Source organism: Aplidium turbinatum, chromosome 1 (genome assembly GCF_918807975.1).
Source record: "Aplidium turbinatum chromosome 1, kaAplTurb1.1, whole genome shotgun sequence".
In the NCBI taxonomy this organism is placed as follows: domain Eukaryota; kingdom Metazoa; phylum Chordata; class Ascidiacea; order Aplousobranchia; family Polyclinidae; genus Aplidium; species Aplidium turbinatum.
In genome coordinates, this window is record NC_137472.1 from 1,081,704 (window position 1) to 1,099,661 (window position 17,958).

The 17,958-nt window shown below is 37.2% G+C and overlaps 2 protein-coding genes across 2 annotated transcripts; one reads left to right on the forward strand and one right to left on the reverse strand.

The window, feature by feature from the left end:
• The first annotated feature begins 300 nt into the window (after positions 1-300).
• LOC145779330 (uncharacterized) lies at positions 301-1,197 on the forward strand. The gene has a single exon (XM_082590893.1). The coding sequence runs from the start codon at positions 301-303 to the stop codon at positions 1,195-1,197; it is 897 nt and encodes a 298-aa protein (XP_082447019.1).
• Positions 1,198-4,328: 3,131 nt separating this feature from the next.
• LOC145769175 (uncharacterized) lies at positions 4,329-8,341 on the reverse strand. The gene is made up of 3 exons (XM_082580769.1): positions 7,869-8,341; positions 7,391-7,525; positions 4,329-6,994 (listed from the first exon to the last, which is right to left on the reverse strand). Exons 1-3 carry the CDS (start codon positions 8,047-8,049, stop codon positions 6,774-6,776), a joined length of 537 nt encoding a protein of 178 aa, XP_082436895.1. The 5' UTR covers positions 8,050-8,341; the 3' UTR covers positions 4,329-6,773.
• Positions 8,342-17,958: the final 9,617 nt, after the last annotated feature.

Here is a 17,958-nt window from a genome sequence, read left to right on the forward strand (position 1 = left end):
GCGCAGATGATATCGTATATCAGTTACATGGATTCAGTGATGCTTCCAATCACTCCTTTGCTTCCGTGGTGTATATACGTAGGCTGTGTAAGGGAGTCCCTTGTGTATCCTTCGTTTTTGGCAAAAGTAGGGTTGTCCTCAAGCATCAAAGTGCATGGCCGATTGCCAGAAAGGAGCTTGTAGCCGCGCTTAATACTACAGAGCTGTTAAACCAGGCAGCTAATGTCGGATCTATCATTACCACGAACCACGGCCTACAACAAACCCTTCTTCAACAGTGGCGTAGATTATTTTGGTCCAATGACGTTTGTGGAAGGAAGAAGCCAAAAGAAAGCATGGGGTTTGTTATTTACCTGCCTTGCGAGTAGACCAATCCATGTGGAACTTGTGACGTCACTATCTTACAGTGAATTTGTTTTAGCATTTACCAGATTTGTAGACTTGCGTGGATCTATACGTAACATGTACTCAGATAACGGGACCACATTTCAAGCGGCATCTAAAAGACTACCAGAAATTCTGGAGTCTTCTGAAATTCAAACTTCTTTGCGAAAAAAGGGAATTAACTGGGAGTTCATTCCTCCGTATGCCCCGGCACAGGGAGGGGCCTGGGAAGCAATGGTCAAGCAATTCAAAATTGCCTTTTCCCACGTTATTGGGAACTCATCACGGAAACCCAACTTTGTTGAACTTCTTACATTTACGGGTAGTGCCACAAGAATAGTCAACGAAAGACCTTTAGTCCCTGTCTGTGATGACCCTAAGGATTCTACTGTTATCATCCCAGCCGCACTCCTTAACCCCTTCTTGAGCCCATTTTCATCAGTAGGAAATCCTCATGACCGAGATGAGTTACGGAGAGACTATCGGTATAACCTGGCCCTATCTCACAGTTTCTGGGAGAAATGGATCTCTTTCTATTTACCTTCCCTGCAGGGTAGAAAAAAGTGGGCCAGTTTGGTGGAAAACCTACAGCCTGGCCAATTAGTGGTGGTTGGTTCCCCAGAAGATGTAACTAAGAGAGGGAGGTACCGTCTGGGGAGAGTCCATGAGATCATCCCCCAAATTAGGAAAGGAAAACCGATTGTCCGGCGCGTCAGGGTGGCAGTCTCAGTGGTGGATGAGGCATCGGGTGAGGTCAAAGTGGATTTGGTCTTAAGGGATATATCGTGCGTTGCTCCTGTGGGGAATGCTTGACTGCGTTCTGGACCCGGCCCCGCCCTGGTCTGTTGTTAGCGGGTGTCGTAGAGGCATCTGTACCACCCTTGCCTTTCATTTAAGTTTGTAGTGTATTGTAGATATGTACCGCGCAAATCTGTTAACCTGCGTATTTCTATGTGTCATACTCAGGGCCCCAATATGCGTAACTCAACAACATGTCCTAGTAACGTATGCTCTACAGCGATCTCAGTGATCGGCCTCATTATAAGTAGCTAGTTAGTTACTGTGTAATGCATTTGATTTGTTTGCTATTGTGTGTTTCATGAAAATGATGTAAATACTAATCGTGTAAGCATTCGCCAGCGATCTCAGTGATTTGCGTCATCATAAGTAGCTAGTTAGTTACTGTGTAGTGCCTTTGATTTGTTTGCTACTGTGTGTGTCTCATGAAACTAACGTAGATACTAATCGTTAATCGTGTAAGTATTCGCCAGGCCATTGTGGCCAGGGTATCCCAGTGCCTTGCACTGCTATCAAAGGATAGTCACCGTTTTTGTGTAGTTTTAATGTACATACTTCTGTGTATTGCATGTCGGGAATCGACCCTTCTACTTCAACTTTTATTTAATTATGTGCCATAATTAGGGGCCGCAATGTTCCGGCGGGTCAATTGCCCTTTTGATTAGAATTGAAATTGTGATGAAATTTTGTTGACATTGAATTTGCGTTGTTTTTATGTTCTGCGTGATGTGGCTTGCCTGGCTGCAAAGAGATTTCACAACTGATTATCGCCTTTTGCTGCGTGCCGGGAGCCGTTGTTTCTGGACACAATTTTGCCTGACTTTGTGTTGAGTTTCATTTCATTATCGAAAAAAGCAAGCTAGATAAATGAATGTGTACCACGGATTTAAGTTGTCGTGTTAAAGCCAATGTAAGTTTATACAAAATCAAGTTTTTATCCCAACTCGCTAACTCAATAAATCAAAAAACAACAAGAAACAATTGCAAGTATGATTGAGGCAGACCGAGGAGGGATTGTAGGTAGGCAGTGAGCACCTACTCTTGTAACCAATAGAAAATGCATTTATCAAATATGAATACAATACTGTTTCAGCATATAAAAATGCTGAATTTTACATCGAGTATTACGAATAGTTTTATGACCCACTTTTTATACAATAAAAGATAGATGATTTTGATAAGCAATCTAATTGCAAAACCGCGCATGTTTACAAGTATTCAACGTCTTGATATGTTGAATCAACGTAAAAATAGCTATCTGTCTAATGAAAGGAAAAAAGGAAAATCTTTCATAGAGCTCCGCGTTTTATTTAGGCTGTGGTTGAAGCCAATGTTTATAAAACCGCAATCATTCAAATACTTTATTCTGCGCAAAAGCAAGCTTGACATACTCGTATGGAATGTGCAGGACATACAGGCTTTTCACAGCACCGACATTGGCCACGGTTTTTTGGAAGTTTATTTTTTCTGGCTTTGGCACCTTCTCCCATAATAGCGTGTTTGCATACGTCGCATCTACGTCGTGTCGACGATAGTTGGGGCAGAGTGGCCCTTCTGCCGCTTGGAGTTGTTGTTGAAGGTTGTTTCCCTATTACTGCTTCAATCGTATGTATGGTGTGATAGTTCAGACCCTGGAGAGATCGCGAGTTTATGAATGGCTTCACGAGTTCCATGGCCAGTTCCCAACCGAAGTCGAAGGATTTTCGCTTGCGTGGATCAGTCCCTTCATTTAGTGCTAAAACTGTAGATGCGTTGACAAGGCAGTATCCAAAAAATAAGCAAACGCAGTAGTTGTCCACCGTGGGGACTTCGCTTTGCACGTGAATGAACCAACCCATCCTTTGGTCGATGATATCGGTACCACCCTTTGTGAAGTCGTAAAGCTTATACAAGCCTGGCTTCTTTTTGCCGTCATCCTTGGTAATCCCCAATAGAGGTTGCATTGTCGTCAAAATGAACACATTCCGCATGCCAGAACTCTTCGTTTTTACTACATAAGAATGTAGGCTGAGATCAGCCTCACTCGTCTGCCAATAAATTTCGTACGAAAATTCCTCCCTACCACTCACTTGCTTCACTTCCAGGGGTATTCCTCTACGTATAGCGTTGAGGGTTCCAGCTGACGTTATACCCCTGTCAAGCAACCACTGCGCGAGTGGTATGGAGGTGTACAAGCGGTCATACGAAATATTCCGACCTTGAAGGTCACCGTGTTGTTCCAGGCTCATCACCATTCCTTTTACCACTTCTTCTGTTCCACGAATGTAAAAATGAAATGGCTCTTCCTTCAGTTTACCTGAATAGACCGATGCCGTAAATGTGTATGGGAATCTGCTGGCGTTTACCGACTTGAACAGAAGGCCATATTTCGCAGGCTTGTTTGGATTATATTGCTTGAAGGCAATTTGTGTCCTCATGGGGTATAGCGTTTCGTCCAACGACAAGTAGTCACCTGGAATGACATGTTTGATGCAGTTTTCGTTAAACATTTTGAAAACGACTCGAAATGCGGCAAACCGGTCATTCTTCCAACGTTGCGGCCTAGTATTTTGGTCGTCGAACGAAATGTTCAAAAATAAAAATTTAAAGCAGTTCTTGCTCATTGTTGCGCTAAACACGGGATGCCCTTGCAGTTGATTGAACAATACATCCGTGGAATGACCAGCCTGTCCTAAAAGCCCCCGAAAATACCCCAATCCAACAAAGGCCAGCATCTCCTCGTTGTTGGTTGGGCCAAAATAGCAGTACCTGCTGTCATCTAAAATTCTCTCTGGCAATTGAGAAATGAGTGTGGCAATTTTTCTATTTGTTTCTTGAACAATAATGTTCAAAATGTTTAAAGAAAAAAATAGTGCCCATGCTTGCCGTGGAAACTTGGCTTCTTTTGCTTCTCCTCTAACACCAGTCGGGCCAGATATAATGTTAGCCCGGCCCCTTCTCCCATTGTGCACCGGTCTCGCATTAGACCAAGTAATGCTGACGTTTACCGGCTTGTCTGTTCTTTGGCTTTTCTACAAAAGTTGTATAAGACTTCAGTGTGTCGGGAAACTCAACAGCATCGTAGTTGTTCATGTCGAGAAAAGAATCTATGCTGTTCACCAGTCCCAAAACATGTTGCAATATTTCTTCAGTACTGAATCCTTGTCTTGCCATGTTTTATTTAAAAGTGAAAATACCGTAATTTTTTTAATAATGGCGTTGAAATACTAAAGAAAATGTATAATGAAACAAATTGTTAGTCACATAGAAACTAGTTAGAAAAAAACTGTTACACAGAATTATAAAAGTCAAGAATAAACCAAAACTTTGCAATATAATAAATTGTCAGACCGTTGTCAAAAATTGTGAAGTGCACTTTACATATTTACTGATGATGAAACTATATGAATGTTATGGTTATCTATGGTGATTCAGATTAGCTTCTTGAGCAATGCTTCACGTTTATGATAAACTACACGTAGAAGGGAAATCCAACAGGCGTTTGCACAATTTCGTCGTTTAGCGACGTAGATTCGATGAAAGCGGCGTAATAATTAGTAGGCCTACCTGGTATCAATATTGGCTGTTTCTGCAATGTTGCGTTATGACCATGAACGCCACGTGGCAAGAAAAACAACATTATAACGCTGAATGAAACCATGTGCATGAAACTGATAATCTATCTAATAAAATTATCTCTGATGTAAATTCAACGATTGGGCAATGGTATGTCTCAACAAAATTACCAAATATTCCATCATTTTGACGGCTAGAATGCATTGTTGAACCTAAACCGAAAAATATAGATGCGCTGTTCATTCATTGTTTATATGTTCAGGGATTCATAAGGTAGGGATGAGGAACTCATTTTTGCTATTGACAAGCGGAGTGTTAAATAGCTAAGATTGCGAAAACATTCTAACACTATTTTTTACACATCGCAATAAATCATTTCGATTTTCCAAATAATCTGAATGGTGTATTTTTAAGCACATTCAAAACATTTAAGTATTTCAACCCATTTCGAATGTACGGTTTGCAATAACTTTGATATGCAATCAGTAAAATCACCATATATGCATAACGTTTCCAAACAGTCTTTCTGAATCGTTATGCTACAGCTAAAAGATTTGTTCAAAAGCAGAACACAATGCAAAATTAAGCGTAAATAAGATATTTAGAACGGCAAACGAAATAGGGGCACAGACCACCAAGAATTTGGACTAATGATATTGAAGACTGGTCAGGACTTAATTACAAAACTGCAGTAGAAAAATCTCACAACAGAGAAACTTGGCGCCTCATTACCTCCAACCCTCGACGAGAGGAAGAAACTTGATGATGATATTTAGAACAAGTTTGGCATTTGGCTACGCTGTGACAGATCATATAAGAACGCCAAATAAACGCTTACGCAGTAGAATACGGAAACACAAAATGCAACTTTGCAAATCAGCAAACACGTTTCCACAGCAATGCAGAAGCATCAACACACTCACGCAGTTGTGTAGAACAAACAACATATAAGGTATCAAACACAATTACATTTAAAACAACAAAAGCAATCTTTGCAACCAAGGATTCATAAAGGTTGGGCTCGCTAACTCACGTTTGCAGCTGACTGTTACCGAGTTAAAGTGGACAGTAACACAGTAAAATACAGCGACACCAAATACAATTTGAAAAAATACGAATTGAACACACACATTGCCTCAGCATCAATCACGTTGAAAATGTGTGAGTAGCTCTAACGGTCTACAAGTATGATGAAATAGCGTAGCATACAATAAAAAACTTATCACAAAGTAGAATTAGTGGAACTTCTGCTAGTGAGTTTTCGAACAGTGCGAGTCATCTTTGCTGGAGGCTCAATGACAACGTTATTCAAACGTTTCAATTCATTTTTTGCAAAGCAATTGAAGGCCGTTTGAATAATAAATTCAAAATTGAAATGGCCATCACAACACTTTTGTTTGACTAAAACACAATCAATGTCAGATTTCTCAGCCACGTTTAATACGCTCGAATAGAATGCAGAACGTTGATTGTGATACGTTAAGAACTTTTTTTTAACCTGTTCATCTTCTGAAATGCACTCAAAAGCTTTCACTCCCAAAGCACATACTGCAAAGCAGAATTCCGATGGCTTCGACAAACCACCTCGATTTGCCATCTCCAGCAAACGTACCATTTCTGGTGAAAAACATTGAGAAGGGTAACGATGTTCTTCCTCGTCGCCTGTTATCAACAGGTCTGTACATCCTTGACATTTCCTGCGACGGGAAATAGATCTTCCGATGTAGCCACTGACGTAGTATATAACAGAGCAATCTGAATCGGATAAGTCATGAAGACTTGCAGAGGTTAAAAACTCACTAAGCCAAGTGGTGTCATCATTTCCATCTTCACTTCTATCAAGCAAACCACTATGCAAATAAAGGCAACCAGCGCCAACGATTGCCTTCTGCTGAAACAAACTGAGGCAGCGTATCTTTTTTTCAGCTTGAAGCAACTGCTTTAAAGACATATAAAAGTTGCCACCACTGGACTGACGATACCATCCAAACCTGCCTTCTATGGGATCTGATGAAAACTTTCCCGGAAGAACATAATCAAACTAATGATTCAGCAGCAAATATTTCGCAAGGGCAGGCATAGCTTCTATGGTTTGACTGCAAGCTAAAAAAGTTTAAGTCTTTTGTCAAGCCAATGCTGTTTGATGACTTCCATTGCTTGAACAGTTTAGCTGCATCAGCCAACAACTTTAGGCCTTTGTGAGTCCCTTCTTCAGCAAGTCGAAGAGGTTGGCACATTTCATCTCTTTTATGATAACCTGAAACACACACCGTAAAAATTTGAACAAAGGTTTTGAGCGGCCACAAAAGGTACTAAAGCATTTTGACACAGTTAATATATATATGGATATGCAAATTATGCATCTCACATACATTTATAGAAACATTTAGCAGTGCTATGGGTAGTTTTAACATGCATTTCCCATTTGAACAAGATATCAAAATAACACATATGTTCTACATAATGTAATTTTTTTTGAATTGGAGGATTAACAGCCTTTACTGTACAAAAAGTTGTGTTGACACTGATCATGAATATTACTGCATAAAAGTATGAAGGGCTATCATAAAATATTGTGACATAGAGACATAGTCATGAAAAGTGTAATTATGAACCAATAAACATACAGTTTGCAGGCCTCATAGCTATTTACCTTTCATTGGTGATTTCAGTGACATGACTTTCCATACATCAACAATAAATTGCACATATCTGGATGTTTGTGTGAATCCAGGATTGTTGTTTTCGTAAAACTGGAGTCCACGCACTGTAGATTCACTAAATACACCTAAAGATATATAAATAAACAAACAATAAATGCAGTTTCTCTAGTGGTTGGGGATAGTCATGTCCAGCAAACCTGATCTTAAAGTCATCAAAATAAAGCAAACCAGTCATTGATCAAAACAGCTCATTGTTAAATGAAACATACACTGGATTGTCAAATTTCTTGACAATATGGAACCAGGTTAAGAAAATTCAGGATTAGGTGTAGTTATCACACTATTGCCCTTAAAAAATTCAAGTGATTTGTTTCCATGAATTCATATTTCAAACTCATATTGCCTACGTTTCAATTTGACAAGTGTGTCTATGTTAGATCACAGCTCAGTTTAAGCTGATGTACTTACTTAACGCATGTTGAGGAGAAGTTTGAGAGATGTTACTTGGGTCCAAGGATACTTTCTTTAGGGCATGTGCGACTTTCAAGACCTTGTTCTCCTCAATAGCATACAATCGCTTAATATGGCTAAATAAAGCCGTGCAAGATTCTCCAAGTAAGTGTTCAAAGCCATTAGTAGGAATGGACATCCTACCTTTGTTAAGCCAATTATTGAAAATATTTTTAAAGTTATGTGTAAAATCAAATAGAAGAAACAAAGGCTGATCTGGCTGTGTAGGATGGCTAATACATGTCTTCAAGTCTCCTCCACACAAATCAACATATAATTTCCTGCAAATGAAACAGAGTGTTACTCATGGATGAATTAAAGTTTTCATATTCTGACACAGGTCATTGAACGGTTGTCCAAATCAATTCAGCGAAAGATAATGTCAGGGATTCATAGTATTCATATACTATGAATCCCTGGATAATGTACTTGATACATACGTTTCAAGTACGATATTTTCAATAGCAGATACTTTTTACTTTGTCCTGTTTATACTATATATAATGCATATAAATCAGTTTCATCTTTCAAGAACAAACAAAAAGATAAGATTATAGGACACATACCTGTTGCAAACATGATTGTCTACAGAAACAGCTATAACCAAGCAGACTTCATCCAGTGCCAGCATTACTTTGTCGAACCATGACCGTAGTAATTCAGTGTTCAGTCTACTCATTGGTATTAAACAAACCATGTCTTTGTACTTGGAGCATGTAGACTGGATCATAAAAGTTAGCACAGTTTTTGCAGGTGATCCATCTTCAGTCAGACCAACAAACATGCCATTACTGTACTCGATACGTTGAGCGGTATAAACTTCATCGATCATTAGCGTCACAACCTTTTCTTTATCAGAGAGAATGGACATACGTTGCTTCAAGTATTGCACATCTATTGTTCCAGTACCTACTGTTGTAGCACAAGAAAGCTTGCGCAATGTACTAATGGAAGGTAAAATAAATACATTGCATAATTTTTTGTACAGTGCAGTGCTTGTCAGCTGCCACAGAAATGATGTAGTGATTATGGTTGTAGAGTACCGTCGACCATTTTTTTGAACTTTAAGAAGTTTCAACTGTTCAGTAATAAATCCAATTAAAACACAATCATGATCATCATCTGTTATTCCATTTGCAATGAAACTTTCCAGTAATGTCACAGCTACACCAATACAATCCATAGTAGGCTTGTCTTTGCTGGACTGGACATTACTCAAAGACTTGCAAAAGGCAAGTATGTTAGCCAGCTCAGTCATTGTTTCCAAGGAATCTGAGCTCAACAAATGTTTATAAGCACTTTTTGGAACGAGTACAGAAGAAACAAAAGCAGAAATTCTAAAATCTTCCATTACAATAAAAGACACAAGTAATTGTGGTGCTACTGATGCATCATCACCATGCTTGATGTAGTGAAATGTAACTAATCTCTCTTCAACAACTGTTACAAACCCTGCAGGCAAAATCACATCTTTCAGTTGTGACACAAAGGAAGAAAAATCAATTAAAACATCTTTCTTCATAAATTCTTCATTTAACTGTTTGATTCTGTTGTTTTCAGAATCTCGCCTGGAGGAAGAAGTGCTGGAAGTTGTTGGACGAGATGTAGGCAAAGAACTAGAAAGATATTTTGGCAACTTAGAAAACTTACGAGGAATAGCTGTAGCCTTTAAACGAATATACTGCAACTGTTGAGTTTCTCTAGCATTGCGTCGGTCGGGTCGCTTATCAGCAGAAACTTCTTGAAAGTCTTCCTCGTAAAAATGGTGTGCACACACTCTGTGTGAACTATTCAATTTCCAGTCTTTTCGTGGAATAGCTCTAATCCATTTTTTTTGTAAGTTTTCTTCTTTTGGAAATCGAAATAAAGATATTTTTTCTGTGGGCTCTTTTGATTTATATCGGTAACCAGTCTTGCAGTTAGGGACACAGCAAACATTGGGCATGGTTCAACAGCATGCTAAAATTAAATCATTAAAAAAGATGTATTTGCACTACAGTACAAACTGCAAAATGTGTATTGGACAATTGTTGGTCAATATCATAAAATAGCATTATACTGAGCTAAGCTAGGTAGCTTAAATGTTTAGGCTAACTGAGTAAAGTATGTTGCCACTGACTGTTGAAAAAAATCCTCTACCATGATGCTTAATTCAAAATTTTGCAAAACTGCAATGATGGTAAGCTTGAATACCTTTAAGCTATTCTGTCACAAGTCTGCACACTGGACCAATGCCATTAAATTTCAACTAGTTTTGCAGATGCAATTAATCTAACCCTAACCTCAACATTTCCTTAATGTCAAGTGTTTGCTCTCTGCGACCTTAAGATTTATAGGCTATCCAATATTCCTCAAATCGGAAAAAGAATTTCCTTGTACAATAATGGTAGAGTCTAGTAGAGCGACTCTACCAGTTGCTTGTTGTACAACACGTGAGCAGAGCTGCCATTTTACCAACGTTAGTTGGAGATGGCAACAAAAGTTAAGTATTGCTAAATTTTTAGTCTAAATTGATATTTCCAGTAAATCATACAGCAATAAGACCAAAAAAGTAGAATTAACAACATCATAAAGAGAAAAACAAGAAAATTGCTCACAATTGTTGCAAACTGATTTGCACTGTAAAAGTTATGTATCTAGACAAAAATCACAAAGTGAAGTTCATTGTTTTTATTTCCGACCATCACAACAAAAAACAATATAGGCTATGCCAAACATGGCAGAGGTCTAGAAAAGGTAAAAGCGAAAAAACGCATACGTTATAACGTACTTCATACCAAAATAAGGCAATCAGTTTATAATATGGCACAGCCGCAATACATTATTACTTGCTCCACTATAGCTTAAGAAAAGCAAAAGAAACGTAATTTCCGGATGCAATAAAACTATTGTTTTGTTGACATTTCTTAGGTATAAACAGCAACCTCTCTACCTAATTTTTTTTTTTAGTTATTGAGCAAAAAAATGCAAAATAAGCCCACTGTTTTATCAGTGGGTTAAACTCTTTAGAAACCTGGCAACTCTGTTGAAACGAGAGAAAGCGTCTTGTAACAAATCAGCAAACTTTCATTTTTTTTCAAAATCTCTCAATTTTGTGTAACACTTCGCTTGTCGTGAAGCTGCGCGAAGAGCAAAAGAGTGAGCGGTCTCTATATAATGGGTCTCTGTATATGTTTAGTGAAAATAAGCTGTCATTCTTGTTATTATATTGAAAATGAAAAGAGCAGTTTGCAAAACGTCTATATTACCATGAATGCGGTTTCATCTATTTTGATTGTCCCTTGCTGTAGGCCTACTCAGGCAAGTTGTAATTATCACAATCTAACTTTTCCCAACTATGAGCACTATATCTCGATGCGCATTTGTGTATTGTGTGAAAATTTTGATGGTGTCCAAAAATCAAATATTATTTACAAAATAACTCGGTATCTTAGAATATCCTCATACAGTATGTCACATCAACAAATACTTCCCTGACTTACCAATAGGCCTAACTAAGGTAATAAAGAAACATTCTACTAACGGACAGTTCAGTGATAAAAAAAAATCCAAAAGTTTGATATTTCTTGCAAATGCAAACAATATAAGTTTTTCATAACAAGATGAAGTTCAATAGCATTACAAGAATTCCATCACCATAATTCAAAAAGAACCTTTCCATTACTTGGGTTGACCCTTGCGATTACTCCGCATAAGGGTTATGTTATGTACCACTATAGCCTAGTTCACCGTACTGCCGATTGCCTAAAGCATGAAAAAAGTTGCATCTGTCTGCGGTTATAAGATATATTATTTTCTAAATTCAACTAAAACAGCTATTCGCATTATGAAACAGTTGGATAAGTGCCATAAATCAAACTATGGAATAAGTTTGTTTCCCTATAAAAACGCCTGCCTGCAAAATGATACCATGTTCATAAAAATTACTAGATGTACATAACGCAATATACTTTATGATATTATATTTTCTGGTTATACATTTCCAGTCCTTGTCACAGACTTCATAATGCTTACTCATTCACTTTCAATGTAACTGAAAGTAGTTGTTGGATAAAACCTATATATCACACGCGCTATCAAGTAAAAGCGTTCTATTTTACATTGATTCGATTGGCTCAATATGAGATGGCTACTTCTAAACTACACTTATGAAGGCAGAGTCTGCAATTACTTGAATTTTTGCTGGTGTTACCTACAATAAATAATGCGATTAATCGAATACAATTCTCACACAACTCGTGAATATGTCTAGTCAATCAGCGCTGACATAATGCTGGATGATGCATTATTGTTTATTGAATAATTTAGTAAATATGCATAACTTCATCTGTTTGTTATTGTGAGACGAAACTAGGAAGAATGGAAACAGAAATGGATAAAATAAAGGTATTTTTATTCAATGTAAACGCGCTGCCGCGTGTCATTATCTAACTAAAATATCTCTCGCCGCTAGCCTATGTCGATTCATCGTTTTCTGACGTCTCGTCCATTCGACAATAAACGATTTCGTTCATGCATTCTCAGTTCAGGTTGGCAGTTACCCGCCTTTCTGTCGATTCAACGTTGCAAGACGTCGCATAAGTTCATATCTTTAGTTTGGTAAACGGAGATAAGATTTCATTGTGACATTGCTATGTAAACTTATATTTCACATGAGACAACTTGACAAGTAAATACACAAGTTTTCACAATTTATGATGAGTTATAGCACATGGAAATGTTACGCTACAATTGCTTTGCGAGGTACTGCATTGCGGTTTAGTTTATCAGTGACAGTGAACCTGGTACAAGAAGCCTCGAATATGTTGATTCAACTAAGCCGCATCACGTATAAACGTGGTGGAACGATCGTCTTTTTCACAAAAGCGTGATGTTCTGGTTTATCCTACACTAATGAGAAGCGTATTGCATTTCAAATCTTTACATGTCGACTTGGAAATAAATGTTTACAAGTATATGTGAGAAGCTTTGGGAACATCGACCCCTTTTCTGCTTTTGATAGTGTTTCGGACAAAAGGAAAGATTTGAAACCAAAATCATAATATGTTACAGCGCAGCTTCTACAGTAGGTAAATTTATAATTATTCAAAAAAGCGTTGTGGCCCAAACAGAACAATCTAAAAACAGTCCACAACGTTGAATATGTCACGAGAATGGAAAATGCTATCAAAAGAAACAAGTCGATCACTTTCAATATTTAGCCTATCTCACATTTTACATCAAATCTACTCCAAATGACGCTGAGTCATTGCATTAACGTTGTAGCCTATGCTTTGTTTGATTGAAAGGACATAATTGTCTGCGAAAAATAATTCTCGCTCTAGATGCATTGGCACCAAGTCTTATGTTTAATTTTACGCAATTTCAACCGCAAGCGACGGTAACTCATCGTATCAAAGTTGAAGCTTTTCTTATATCGACGTCGCTTATAAGCCGTAGTGAGAACAAAAGGTCCACGCATACTGCCAATATCCTTCACGCTGTGAAGCAATTAGGATTAACGAGACATGGGCCAAATTAAATACTTTCATCCAGCTGGTGGGAAAATTTTGAACAATAGAATATGAAATATTTCAGAGGATGTGCTGAGAAATGCCTTATATCTCTCAATTTATAACCTTTATTTGCTCAAAATTTCAGCTCAATAGAGGTGAATGAAAGTTAGGAAAAGTCAAGAAATCTCTTAGTCGCAGCCTCAGTGGTTTTAGAGATACAACTGTTGATGCAAAAAAGTTGAATTGACCCCCCCCCAACCTTCAAAGGGTTAAGGCTTTTGTCTCGTGTTTATGTAGTAAAATCGCCTTGGATAGCCTACATGTGTTCTTCTTTACGTAATTTTTTAGAAAAAGATTCTGAAAACAACATTTTTCGTTATTATTTAATTATGAGAAAGCAAACAACAACTAAAATTAGATTTAACTCCACGCTAATGATTGAAAAAGATATAGTGGGAGCAACGGCATTAACAAAGCAAAATTAGACGAAAAATTCTAATACATTAATCTCATAAAGTCAGAACCAAAGTTTGAACTTTTTGAATGTTCATTTTTATAGATTTAGGCCATACTAAATCAGAAAAAAATAGTTTTAACCTATGGACAAATTTTGTGTTACTTGGTGTTATCCTCCAAAAATCGCTTATGGTTGGTTGGTTTTGAATCTTTATCCTCGGACTGACAAAGCCTTGATTGGTTATTCCTGGTAGTTTTGCATACTTGTAGAGGCTCTTGACGCATGGCCGGTTATCGAGATTGGCAGACTGAAGTTTTCCGATTGTTGAAGTCGTGTTTCCAGGGAATTATTCCATTCACTGGGTGCCTCTGAATGGAGAGCAGTCCTGACAGTGCGTTGCTCATGCGCATACCCCGAGAGTCGAACTTGCACCGCGTGATTTTGAGTAGGGCGCGTAACCACTGAGTTAAAGGGGCGGACAATAATACAATATATTAATCAACATATACCAGAACATGTGGTAGAATCCGACTTTTGTTTGTGCATCAAACAAACCAACATATAAAGTATAATCCTATCTTCATACGAGCTGTTTTCGTATGAGGAAAATACGTCACGGGCTATCTTAGCCCATGCTATGTAATCGCTAATAACTGGAGCTATGAAAATCACAGAGCCAAAATATTTTACAAAATAATAGCCATGTGCAGTTGTGCATTGTGCATATAAAAATTAAATTTATACCCAACAAATTTATTGAATGAAACTGTTTGAGACGAAAAACATCAGAAAGTCTGTTTTTATTCTAATTTTCCGAAAATAGCTTCAAAATTGAAATTTTTGATTTATAACATAGAGTAATGCTGAACTAAACAAAAAGTACTTTTGCCCATAAATACAAGCCATTTTTGGGTGTTTTTACATTTCAAAGTAATTGCACTAACATTTATATTGCAATAACATTAGCATTTAAGGCACCTGCAGCTAATAAGGCCCGGCCAGTAATAAGGCCCACCACTGGATCTCCGTTGTTACAAATCTTTTAAACAAAATTGGAAGATCTGATTGCTGCTATGGTGAATTGAGACTAACTGGTAAAGTTTCACAGCCTAAAGTTGAAAACTTTTTGAGTTACGGAAAGTTGAAGTTCGGAGGGACTGAAATTGAGTGGTTTTATTAATTTTTACATATTTTAGACTGTTCTGGAGTTAACAAACCGCTTTGACTTCCGTTTTTTTGCATTTTATGTGAAAGATATGTGCAATGTGCATGCTGACGCAGTAAAACCAATAAATTTGAACTTTTCTTCTAATTAACCCTATTTCCTGTGGGGGGGGGTCGGTTGGGACTTGGTACTTTTCAAAGCAATATAATTAATGAACTACGCGATCCACAGCTTTGAAATTTCTTGACTTTTCCTAAAAATTATTCACGTATTTATTCCGCTTTAAATGACGTTGCTATTGTCTATAGTTTTAGAGATATGGCATGATTTTCATAACATACTCTGATATTTTAGCTAGCCCTTTTGTTTTCAAATTATACGGATTAATAGGATTACTGAGCGCCGCAGTGCGTGGAACTGCGACGCAGATATCTCATGATTTGGTTTTGTTGTAAAGCATTCAACCGTAATGATTTCGCCTTTTGTTTGCAAACTCGAGTTTTGAGTTGCTTTGATTAATCTTTTAATTATATCTGAGTTGCTTTGAAATTATCAGAGAGCATCTGATAAGCTATGCTGAAAAAAAATGTAATTTTACGTTGTTTTCTATGGCGAATACATTTTGTTTCTAACTTATAACAAAAAGCAATAGGAAAGTTCTTGACAAAACTCTGTTTATCTCATAAAACAAACATACTGATGTGGTAAGTTTCTTGATTTCTTGTCGGAAAGCAAGGAGTGCGTTCTTGACCCGCCAATAAACTTTTGCATGTACCTGTACACTTATATTCACATGAATGTTTATGGATGTAGTGAAAAAGTTTTATGAAAACGAGAGATTGAAGGATACTGAAAAGAACTTGACACAGACTATCTAAACTGCTTGGCTTTTGTGGAAAAACACACGCAGCTAAATTATTGTGCTTTGACAAGCATTGTGCATATTGTATCATCACTGAATCTTTACCTAAATGGTAATTTTGCAGTTGCTTGAGAGATTACAAAATTATTTTTTTATACGAGGATTGGAAAGTTTTGATATATCTCAGCAGAAACACTATTAGGACCAACTCAATAATTTCAAACTTTTCATTCAAATGTTGGTCTACAAAAACTTATTTTCACAAAACGGTGTAGGCCTATATCTTTTTCTCCATAAATTTGGACGTTTGTGTCATTTGGAGCAAAGTTGTTTGTTGGGTTGAAAGAATCTGAAATCAATGCCTCGTTTTTGTAACGTATCGTAACGTAATTTATCAGTCAGCGCTTTTGTGCCTTTTTGTTTTCGAATACATTTCCCTGACAAAAGATTGGCTTTTGTAATAACGCCATCAACCATAGAGTTGTATTCTCTGACTGCATCTCAAACGCTATACCATACTCAGCAATTTTTCTAAAGCATTGTTACACAAAATGCATATCTGACAAAATAAGAAAAGTATGTTGAATTGAATTATATTTTATACGGATGGTTTTCCTTACCCTCGAAAAAAAGAAAGAACGATTTTTATCGTTTGGCATAAAAATATGTGTATTGAGGTTCACCTTGGTTTGCATAATGAAAATCACTCCAAAGAATTGCTTGAAGTGATTTTCGCAGCTATTTGCTCCTTCGCGATGATATCAATTATAGTTTCTATCAGATGAAACCTGTTCAAACTATTTTTTTTAAAAACTATGGTTCATTCAAGAATATAACACTTTGTAAATATAGCTTACTTCATTTTTGTGTTTTTACTTCGATTTTTTCAGAAGCAAGACCTTACACAAAACAAGTTGTTTGCAACGTGAGTTGATCGACCAGAGTAGCCTAAATGGACCAGAAAGCTGTAGCCAAAACTTGATTACTTTTTATCAAAATGTTTGCACATTGGAAACAGCAATCACTTTGTTTCAAATCAGCAAATCACTTTTTGTCATTGGTTCAACGTCTGCAGACGTCTAAACTAATATACGACGAAATTGGTTTTCTGGGTCTTCGGTTCGGAAAAACATCATTATGATGTATTGTGACGTAGTCTATCAGCCAGCAGTAGTTTATGCGTCTTTTGTTTTTGGATGTGTGTCAATTACAAAAGATGGCTTTTGCAGTAACGCCATCAACCGCAAACTGCATCTAAAATGCTATTTCAAAATTTGAACAGAAAGAAATCTTCTCATGCGTAATAAATAACTCGACACAAAACGCATGTCCAACAAAATAGACAAAAAATGTAGAAAACGTTATTTTGCAAATCTAGTTAACAACATGAAAAAAAACACTTCAATGATTTTGACACAAACGTGCATTTTTAAAATATCAACAACCTTCAATTTTGCCCAAGGAAAAAGTCAACACTTTAGTGATTTTTTGTTATTTTACGACAATAGCACTCGGCCTGAAAAAGATTTTTTTTCAATTTTTTGTATCGTTATGTCACGACTTTGAGTTTGTTACGCAGAACGGGAGTTCCATTTGGCAAACGACCTCTTCTATAACCTACCAACACGATTTGACTAAACGATTATTATCACTACATTTTGTCACAGCTGTTTGCAAAATTGTTTCATTCAAAGTGATCATTGTTGGTAAGTATTGAAACATATCACTTTGGAATGCATCGTGACATAGTTTATCAGTCAGGAGTTTTAGACGCTCTTTTTTTTTGGAGTGCATGATGGCCTAAAATGGAACAAGCTCCTATCGAAGGAAGTCACTACCTTTGGATAGGTTGTTGTTCAAATACCACGTGACACCATTAGGCTACCTTACTTTTCTGTATTCAATCGCTACCCAGACAGCAAATCAGACACTTTTTACATCGATTCAACCTCTTTAGACGTTGAAATAATGTTAAAAACGAATAAATAGCTTCCTGAGATGTGCTGTGAAATGCAAAGTGTTTCTTGATCATGCATAACCAAATTCGACAGTGTGAATGTGAAAAAAAA

Bases quoted from the DNA above. Each gene is read 5' to 3' on its own strand.
- LOC145769175 (XM_082580769.1), bottom strand. From the start codon at position 8,049: ATGTCCATTCCTACTAATGGCTTTGAACACTTACTTGGAGAATCTTGC. The intron at 7,526-7,868 runs GTAAGTACATCA...ATATATCTTTAG, and splicing joins TTCTCCTCAACATGCGTTAA to GTGTATTTAGTGAATCTACA. The intron at 6,995-7,390 runs GTAAATAGCTAT...TGTGTGTTTCAG, and splicing joins ACTGAAATCACCAATGAAAG to GTTATCATAAAAGAGATGAA.
- LOC145779330 (XM_082590893.1), top strand. From the start codon at position 301: ATGACGTTTGTGGAAGGAAGAAGCCAAAAGAAAGCATGGGGTTTGTTA.